The 10,256-nt window shown below is 45.1% G+C and overlaps 1 protein-coding gene across 1 annotated transcript; it reads left to right on the plus strand.

The window, feature by feature from the left end:
* The first annotated feature begins 8,341 nt into the window (after positions 1 to 8,341).
* LOC123066530 (defensin Tk-AMP-D2) lies at positions 8,342 to 9,100 on the plus strand. The gene is made up of 2 exons (XM_044489617.1): positions 8,342 to 8,514; positions 8,618 to 9,100. The coding sequence occupies exons 1-2, from the start codon at positions 8,445 to 8,447 to the stop codon at positions 8,794 to 8,796; spliced, it is 249 nt and encodes an 82-aa protein (XP_044345552.1). The 5' UTR covers positions 8,342 to 8,444; the 3' UTR covers positions 8,797 to 9,100.
* The last annotated feature ends 1,156 nt before the right edge of the window (positions 9,101 to 10,256 follow it).

Raw genomic sequence — 10,256 nt, forward strand, 5'->3', positions numbered from 1 at the left:
TTCCTTCATTGCTTGCTTATTTCTATCAGTAGCACTTTGCTTGCTTGCTTGCTTGCTTGTATTAGTAGCACTTATGCACTTTGCTTACTTGCTACTAGTGTACATGCATGCTTGTTTAGTGCACTTACATGTTTTCTTAATTAATAAAACTAGATCACTGTATTGTTTATCCATCAAGTTTGTTTCACATGTATTACATGTATGTGCATGATGGTCCAAATGCTTTCCTTTATTGATACAAGTGCATCATTTTATTTTATCCCTGTTGTATCTGATTGTTGTTTATTCTATTTTGCAAGCACCACCTCAAGATCATCCATGGCAAGGAGGACAAGGTCAAGCATGAGGCCAACCGTTGGTATGCAACTTGCTCCTTGTGGTTATACTATCAGTTTCATAAAATCTGTGTCTTAATATGCTAAGTGAAATGTATTGCTGCAATCTGAATAAGCTGGCTTAATTGTGCCTGTGTGCTGTTAGTCTTCCTTACCTGAATAACTAGGATTAAATGATAATAAAATTTCATAAGATATGTTTGGCTGTCTGTCCATGCATTCCAAACATTCACCTAATAGTTACATTTCCTTTATCATGCAAAGAAGAGCCTCTCACCGAGTACGAGAAGGTTAGGGATAGAAATATCATGAGGAACAATCGGATGTTCCAGTCCCTTGGCATCGGTGCAATAGCGTCAATGATTAGGAAAACAAATGGTGTACAAGAAGGTAGAAGTGATGAGGTTCAAGAGGGTAGTGGAGTTATCAATGATGACCCAGAGTACAATCCTAAGGAGGATGAAGTTATTGATGGAGAGGAAGTGGATGATGTTGTAGTCAACAAGATTGTTAAGGTGCAAACTCTGTCTTGCTTGGAGGGTTGGGGTTCTGTTATTCTATGTTATTCCTTGTGCTCACATATTTCTCTTGTGATCTAATGCTTTTTTCTGTGCTGTTTATACGAGGCACTGAAGGAATCTAGGACGAAGAGGCCTGGTGTTAAGAAGACAGTCAGCAAGAAGAACAAGAGCTCAGAAACATCTGCTGCAATGCCTCCAGGAAGGGTGATGGCCCCAGCTCCAGGACAAAAAAACAGGATCCTGGAACCTGATGAACCTGCCCTTGATAGAGTCACAAGGCAGAAAGCAAGGATGGCGACTGCGACGGACCATCAGGAAAGTATGCTGCGCATGGACTCTCAGACCTCGGTGCAAACGGGTGATGAGTTGCCGCCCATGGATGAAGGAACCACTCTCAGCATGGATGGAAGTGGCACTATCTGCCTAGATGAAGCAGGAACCATCTGCATTGATGAAGCAGGCACTGTCCACATAGACCTCGGCCCTGTTGCACCTTCTATTGACAGGAACGCTGTCATCAATGAAGAAGAAGAACTGCTTGTGCTTCAGTCAAGCAAGTTGACCTTTGCAATGCTATCTTTTACTAGTGCATTTTCCAAATGGAATGATCATGTATGCTTTTGTCGATTCCTGCATTTGTCGATTTCTATTCTAATTTATGAGTTCAGTTTCATTTTCAGATGCAATGACTCCCAAGACTAGACTTAGAAAGGGCAAAGGGCTAGAGAGGATCACCAAGTCGCTTGGTAGCCAGGTGCCTATCCAAATTGCCGAAGGGATGATTCGTCCAGAGAAGCCTCTGCAGGCAGCAAAGCTTGCTTCTGAGTGTAGACTCGTTGCAAAAATCCATCTTCCGGTTCTTCCTCACTTCAAGCGATACAAAAAAATGCTAGTCTATTGGAGAACTACATTAGGAAAGTTGATGTAAGCTACTTGTTTCATAGTTAATGTTCTATCTATTTTCTGTTACACCTATGCATGATCACTAATATTGTTCCTACCTTGTTTGCTATCTTGGTAGGCAAATTTTGAGATGAACCCGGATTTGGAGACCATCAAGACCTCGTGCAAAGATATTCTGCAGAAATATTCAAAGAACAGACGCCATCAGATCAAGAAGAAGTATTTTGATACCGTAGCCGCAAATAAAGTCAGCATTAACTCTCCGGTGCCTGATCTAACGGATGGTGAATGGCAAGCTCTGGTGTAGATGTGGTCTACCCCAAGACACAAGGTTTGTCTCTGCTTTGTTTGATGCTTTATGTTCTGCACATGATATGCTAGTGCTAGATCATGCTGACAGTATGCTTTTTTATAGGAAACCTGTGTGTCGAACAAGATGAATCGAGAAAAAGTCATGTACAATCACAGAACTGGTTCCAGGCACTACACATCACACATTTTTGCCACTGTGAGAACTCTTCTCTAGAGACCTTACCGTTTGATCCTCATTGAATAACATTTCTGATTCTTGCTGAATAACATTTTGATTTTTGTTGAAAAACATTTCAGAAAGAAGAGCGTAAGGGTGAGGAGCTGTCTGCGATTGACTTGTTTAAGGCCACCCACAACAGCAAGAAGCATGGGTTTTCGGAGCCAGTCAAGACTACTATAGTAAGTCACTCCATGCTTTGCCCTGTTTGATTCATAGCTAGCTTTGATGCTTTGATGGTTTGATGTTGTTTAATTCGGAGCCAGTCAAGAACACACGCTATGTTCCATGCTTTGATGTTGTTTGATAGTTCAACAAAGATATCAGAACTTGCTGTAGCTATTTGATGCATTTTTTATGATATGATGAAATTTGATCTGAATGTTAGTTTGATGATCGGCTCACTCGGGAAGCCATCTTATATAGAACCACCATTCTAGGCTTAATGAAGTGATCATATTGTTCCAATTGCATGTCTCCAGGTCACTAGTCATCATCTTCTTGTATAGATTTTGTGTGCTGGTTTGGTTACTTCAAATAATCCATTTGTGTACTGGTTTGGTTTCTCTTGCTTGGTTTGGTTTGCAAAATGTGAAATAGATCTCCCACTAATGCCTATCATTTTCCTCCATATGCTAGCTTGAGATGGAAAAAATGAAGGACGCGCTGGTACCAGAAGGTGAAGAGCCAAAGTCTGCTGTTGAAATTGTCGAACAAGTCCTCAAGACCGAAGTCAAGCAAAGCACATTCCTCAGGAATGTTGGGCTCCTGTCATCTAGGAACAACTCCGGCAAAGCAACAACTGAAGTTGCTGCTCATGTTCGTGACCTTGAGCAGAAGCTGGAGAGGTCTGAACTTCAAGCTGAAGTGATGCAAGAAGAATTGGCGGCAATCAAGATGAAGGCGGAAGAATCTGAAGCTGCACGCGACAAGGAACTTGAGCTGCTGCGCAAGAAGTCTCAAGAGTAGGAAGAGCAGTTAGCCCACTTGATGGCTCTCTTTGGAGCTAAGGCAGTTTGATGGCTATGTAGTTTGTCTTTGAGCTACTAAGGTAGTTGCATTGCTGCCTAGTTTGATGGCTGTGAACCTCTTTGTCTTTGAGCATTTTGTTGCATTGCTGCCTAGTTTGAACCTATGAAGTTATGTGAACCTGTGAAGTTATGTGATCTAGTGAACCTGTGAAGTTATGTGAACCTGTCAAGTTATGTGATCTTGTGAACCTCTGTTTATTTTCTGTGAAGTTATGTGGATCACTTGTGCACCTGGGCCTTGCTGTTTGAACCTGGGCTTGTGGATCACTTCTGCACCTGGGCCTTTCTGTTTATAGTTATGAAAAATAAGAACCTGGGCTCTAAAAAGGCCGAGGCCCAAACAAGATTTAGACTAAAAAGGCTTGGGCCTAAAAAAAGAAATGACTGTAAGATTTTTTTTACAAAAGGCTGCATAACACAAAATAAAAAGGCCAAGGCCCAAATTCGAACTAGAATAAAAAGGCTGTGGCCCAAAACAATAATGGAATATAAAAAAATTCATCAGGAAAAGGCTCCATTCCCAGAAAATAAAAGGCAAAATTATTGGGCCAGGCCCATGCAGATAAGCAAAATAAAGAGAGAAAAAAATTAAATGGGCTGAATTATTGGGCTTGGCCCATCAAGACGGCTGAAATGGACCGGGCTGATTCTATTTTACGACCTTTTCATTTGGTCATAAGTCTGCCACGTCAGCTTGCCATGGTTGATCTGACGTGGTGTGGTCGGATTGCTAGTGACCAAAACAGTTGGTCGTTAAATCTACAAGCTTTTTTTGGTCATAAACGTTTGCGACCATTCCAGAAGAAAGGTCGCTATAGTCAGTTTAAGACGGCCAGCTTTTGACCTTATGTTTTTGGTCACAAAAAGGTCACAAATGGAAATTTGTGACCATTCAGTGACCAATAGTGGTGGTCACAAGTTGACATATTTCTTGTAGTGAGACGAGATATCTGCGGGATCCATCTTATCGACATTTTCGGGGTTGATGCGGAGATGTTTTTTTGGCAATCTGGGGGACCGCCTTGGGCTTAACGGCCCGGCGGGCGCCCATGGTGAAGCTGCCGAGCTGGAGGATCAGCCCAGGAACTAGGGCCCTTCCAGAATTGATTTTGTCGTTGACGACAAGGCGAGCCATCGATCCTTCTATCGACAACATAGAGGAACTCTCAATGAAAGCACCAATGTCGGTGTCAAAACCAGGCGATCTCGAGTAGGGGGTCCCGAACTGTGCGTCTGAGGATCGAAGGTAACAGGAGGCAGGGGATACGATATTTACCCAGGTTTGTGCCCTCTTGATGGATGTAATACCCTACTTCCTGCTTGATTGACTTTTATGAGTATAGGGGTTACAAGAGTTGATCTACCTCGATATCCAAATGGCTAAACCCTAGATGTCCAGCCTATATGATTGTGATGGTCTCTACGGACGAAAACCTCCGGTTTATATAGACACCGGAGGGGGCCAGGGTTGTACAAGGTCGGCTTACAGAGAAAGGAAGTTGTATGACTAGCCGCCAAGCTTGCTATCCATGCCAAGGAAAGTCTCATCCGGACACGGGGGAAGGCCTTCTATCTTGTATCTTCACGGCCCATTAGTCCGGCCCACGTCACATAGTATGACCATCCGAGGACCCCTTAATCCAGGACTCCCTCAGGAAGGCACTAAGTAAACCACACGTACATATGCAAGCCAAGATTTATTTTGACCTCAAATTGCATATAAATCAAATACTACCACATATAATTCCTCCCAAAATAAAACCCACAAATCACTATACTTATAGAGCATTGCAAGAGCTAATCTAGCAATGAGAGATGAAAGGACAAAGTTGCTAACCTTTGTGATCACTTGGATGCATGGGTTGCCTTCAAATCTTCACAAATTTTGGCAAAAATGGAGTGTGAGCTCAAGAGGAAGAGGAAGAAAACAAAGGAGAGGGGAAAGGGGAAGAACAGAGTGCTCGGGCTCGACAAAGAGTAAATGTGCTGGTGGGGCCCCATCCTGACACAAGCTTGCCACCACGTCTTTAGTACCGGTTCGTGGCACGAATCAGTACTAAAGGTTCGTCACGAACCGGTACTAATGATCGCCGCCCGCCTAGCCATTGGAATCGACACTAATGAACACATTAGTGCCGGTTCAGTTACAACCCGGGACTAATGTGCTTCACATTAGGCCCTTTTTCTGCTAGTGGGTTCGCTTCTCGTGATGGCCATTTCTTCTCTTTGTTTGCTTGTTCCATTAGTTCTCTCTAAACACATGGGTCTATGTCATCTGTTGGTGTCCTTGGCCACAAATCAGGGCCACAACGAAGGAAAATTATTTCATAATAGGCTGCTAGGTACACTTGAATAAAATCATGGAGAGAGTCCTCGTGGTGTTGTTTTGCCTTGTGTATTGTCGAGATGGTGTGGTTGCAATGAATTCTTGTCATATCCGATTGTTAAACCACAAGTCCTAGCATTCAAGTTGACACAATATGTAGAATTTCCACTTGTCACTTGCCGGAGCTCAGGATCAGACATTAATTAATTACAGTGCCTAGAAAACTTTTTTACGTCCTCTGATTTCTCTGAGTAGGTAGGCGTGATCTGCTATCTAGAAACCTCTGCCTTTGTCCTATTCCCATTGAACCTTTCCTGATAGCTAACATCCCTCGACATTTTATTCATTAGGCGAAATCTTCTCTGAGGAGCCTCTATTAATAAAGCCATGGATTACATCCAGAAAGCCATGGATCACATAATCTATCAATAAAGCTTCTTTTCCATAATATGAGCCGCCCAGTTTGTAGACCAGCCAGCAAAGAGGAGCCTCAACCCCTAAAAATTACTAGCAAACCTCAAGCCCATCTTTGACTCCCACATACTCTGGATATTCCAACATTACTTATCGATTATGACCAGTCGAAATCCATTTTATTGAGCAGGTATAAGACCAACTCTGCATGCAATCAACTCTATGGACTTCGGTTCGGTGACGCCAGCATAGCGAGTGCACCTTCCTATTATGAAAGCGCCAATTTGATCCCTTGCCGCAATGCATGCACCTCCCCCCTCCCTCGGGCCGTTAGGTGATGAACTGTACCATCAGATTTTAGCGTGACCCAACCTACATCTGGCATCCTCCTCTTCGTAACATGGACGGTAGGTTGTGTCAACACAGGGGCTAGGATCTCCAGAGCTCGAACAATGTCTCCATTCAAGATCACGTTACGTCTAATACTTTCCCTCCCGTTGTGTATTACTATTCCTGTTGTGCAAAACTATCCACATCACCGTGATCATCGCTACAACATCATCCTTGGAAATAAACGTCGGGTCCGGTAGTTGAAATGACCACGTCATGGGATGCAGCCTACGTGGCTTCAGGTTGAAAGACTTCTGTTGAATCCCAACAATTCTTGGCATAATGACACAATACCAAGGAATGAGATCAATTTTCCTCATGGCCGGACAAAGAGCAAAATACCGCTTGGATAATAGTATGTCTTATGTGGAGTTCTTGAAGGTCCCCAATTTCTGAAACGTAACCCTAGGTGCAGTAGAACTCACGCCATCATTCATGGGGTCATCCAGCAAAGTCGTTGGTCTCCTCATCGTTCCATGAGACCATGGCGGAGCCTGGCGGCGGAGCGCCGGGAGAGTGAGGAGATAGTGGGAGAGAAGCGCGCACGTGCCCGCTTTAACCGACGTGTGGTTAAAGGCTGTCAGGTGCCGCACAGTCTGCCTATTGGGAATAAGCCACATTGAGCGCAGCCTCTGTGCGTGCGGGCGCAAGCTGGCCGCGTCGGGTCCGTGGCGGGTGTCCCTGTGTGTGTCTGGGCATAGTCTGACCTTTGTATGGGCATGGTCCGACTAGGTTATAGGCATAGTCTGAGATGTGTCCGACTAGTGTACAGGCTGTGTGAGTGCGTGCATGAGTGTGTGTGTCTGTTAGCAAGATAGCCGGGGAGGTGACCGCGTCGCCGCACTGGAAACGGCCGCGTTGATCGTGTTGGAGCGCGACGGGTGTGCTGGCTGGGAGTGCGGAGCGTTGCGAATGCAGCTGAGGAGCGAGGCATGGAGATCGAGTCCCGTGGTGGAGTTCGTGGCTCCATGGACGAGGGCGGACGACCTGGCAGGAAAACACTTACGTGCGCGTAGAGCTCGCTGGAGTTGGTTTCGTGGGCGCTGCGTCGCTGAGAGGCTATAAGTCATGATGTACTGCTCGTGTGTGTAGATTGGATTGAGTTCGAGCTCAAGGGATAACGCCATTGTCGGGGCGGGCGTTGGTGCACCAGGAAAAACCACCGTGTCCTATGCCTTCTTCTTCCCTACTTCCTCCTTGGTTCGAGCCAGAGAGAGAAGTGTGCAGAGAGACAGAGAGAGGTAGAGCTAGGGCCAGCTAGGGTAAGGGCTCGGTTCCAACACTGCCCATTTTGAGCGTCTGAAAATGGACCTTCTTTGTCAATTTCGAGGACAAACGGACCAGACGAGCGGTCGACATTATTTGCAAAAAAGAAAAAAGATTAATATTTCATGGTGTGCGATTTACAATTGTGTTTTCTTGGATGTTTTTTGCAATGTACTAAACCGCAAATGTGGTGGTTTAATTCTTGTTTTTTTACTCCGACGACAAGGTACTGATTCGGTGACCACATTTGATCGGCCCCCAATTGATCGTATCCCATGTCTATCCGCTTGTCGTCTTGTCAATGCATCAAAGAGAACTTGAGTAGGCCGGCAAAATAAGTAAAGTTTGCAGAAAGCAATGAATCCCAGCACTGAGCTTCGCAGGCAAAAGCATCGGCATTCAGTGCTCTGCCGACGAGCTCCACTCACTCAGCCGTGGCCCTGACGTCAGCAGCAGATGTCGGCAGGCATGCATGCGATCGACCGGACAGCCCTGGCCCTGCTGCCATGGCAAGATGGATGCATGCGATCTAGATTAATATATCCCACCAACCACCACTAATCTCTACTCTACATCTCTCTCTGGCTATATAAACCCCTGCCTCGTCTTCTAGTTGTATCCACGCCACCTTGGCTTTGCTAGACAAGACAGCCCCACGTAGTAGCAGCAGCAGCAGCGGAGAGCGCGGTCGGTTCTCTAGCATCTCCGGTGAAGCGAGCAAGCAGAGAGATGGCGTCCCGTCGTCCCATGGCCGCCGCGCCTGCCGTCCTCCTCCTCCTGCTCCTGCTCGTCGCCACAGGTACGTCCGACCGTCGGCAGTGTGCTTCTTACTTCCCAGTGAGAAGATGCATGCATGGACGGTGACCGGTGCTTAATTACTATGCTTCGTCGTGTGCATGCAGAGATGGGGACGACGAAGGTGGCAGAGGCCCGGACGTGCCTGTCGCAGAGCCACAAGTTCAAGGGCACCTGCCTCAGCGACAGCAACTGCGCCGGCGTGTGCCGCACTGAGAACTTCCCCGACGGCGAGTGCAACTCCCACCGCCTCGAGCGCAAGTGCTTCTGCAAGCGGACCTGCTAAGCAAGACCAGTCCGCGCGACATCATCCGATCCGACGGATGCTACTTGCCAGAGCATCTATGCCCGCCGTCAGTTAGATCTGTTCGTCCCTACATTTCTTTCACGTCCGTCAGTAGTTTGTTCGTGTGTTCCGTTTACAATAGTGGTTATCTCCATGCATCCGGAGGTTTAGTCTAATTAGTTCGCCGGCCGCCGTGCGTTCGTGGCTCTTTAATCTATGCGGCGATGTAACATGGTCATTGCGTTGTTTCAGGCTTTCAGCATGGACTGATATCCATATGCAATGCATCTGTTGGTGGCCTCAATTTGAAAAATATTTGTGAATTTGAAAAACTTATGCACAAATTTTAATTGATGTTAGCGAATTTGAAAAAATGCTCATGGATTTAAAAATGATCATGAATTTAAAAAAGGAGTAGAAAATTGAAATGGTAAAGAAAAAACAGGAAAACAAACCTCAAAAAGAAAAGCAGTAAACCAGAATTAAACAAAGAAAAGAAAAGAAAAATAAAAAAACTGGCTGGAAGCTGAGAGAGAGCCTACATGGGCCAGCCCACTTACCGACATAGATGATGATCTAGCAGGATGTGCGCAAACATATAAATTCCATCAACCCCTCAAAAAAATATAAATTCCAACATAGTTACCTAAAAAAATTATAAATTCCATCATACAGAAATTTTGATGCGGCTGCAAACAGGGAGAAAGGAAACCAGCATGGGTGTCATGAAAAATGATGACAAGACCAAACTATCTGAGAGGTCTAGGCTTCAAGGATCTGGAACTTTTCAATTTGGCTTTCCTAGCAAAACAGTTTGGAGAATTTTGCTGGAGTCGGCATCTTAGAGCGCAAGGATCCTTATGGCATCATATTTTCTTGGTGGTACAATCCTTAACACTAGTGCAGAAAAGCCTAATTATGGCGCACAATGTAATTTGCACGCCACAAACGTTTTGTGCACAAAAAAAATTGTTTTTAACATCATGTAACATTTAGCCTTTCACATTAACACTAAGTACATACTATATAACATTATATAGTAGAATAGTACCAGATAATAGAATATATTAGGAGTTGATATTTAAGTGGCTGCTAACTAGCTAGATCTCACAAACATAACCAGTTAATAGAAACATTACGAGCTAAAACAGTACTAGTACATAGCGCTAATACATAATTAAGCAGTTCATTCTGTTGGGGAACATAGTAATTTTAAAAAAATTCCTACGCACACGCAAGATCATGGTGATGAATAGCAACGAGAGGGGAGAGTGTTGTCCACATACCCTCGTAGACCGAAAGCGGAAGCGTTAGCACAACGTGGTTGATGTAGTCGTACGTCTTCATGATCCGACCGATCAAGTACCGAACGTACGGCACTTCCGAGTTCAGCACACGTTCAGCCCGATGATGTCCCTCAAACTCCGATCCAGCCGAGTGTTGAGGGAGAGTTTCGTCAG

This window comes from Triticum aestivum, chromosome 1A, assembly GCF_018294505.1.
Source record: "Triticum aestivum cultivar Chinese Spring chromosome 1A, IWGSC CS RefSeq v2.1, whole genome shotgun sequence".
Lineage (NCBI taxonomy): Eukaryota > Viridiplantae > Streptophyta > Magnoliopsida > Poales > Poaceae > Triticum > Triticum aestivum.

Excerpts from the sequence above, each read along its gene's own strand:
- LOC123066530 (XM_044489617.1), top strand. The coding sequence starts at position 8,445 with ATGGCGTCCCGTCGTCCCATGGCCGCCGCGCCTGCCGTCCTCCTCCTC. Across the intron at positions 8,515-8,617 it reads GCTCCTGCTCGTCGCCACAG|AGATGGGGACGACGAAGGTG; the intron begins GTACGTCCGACC and ends GTGTGCATGCAG.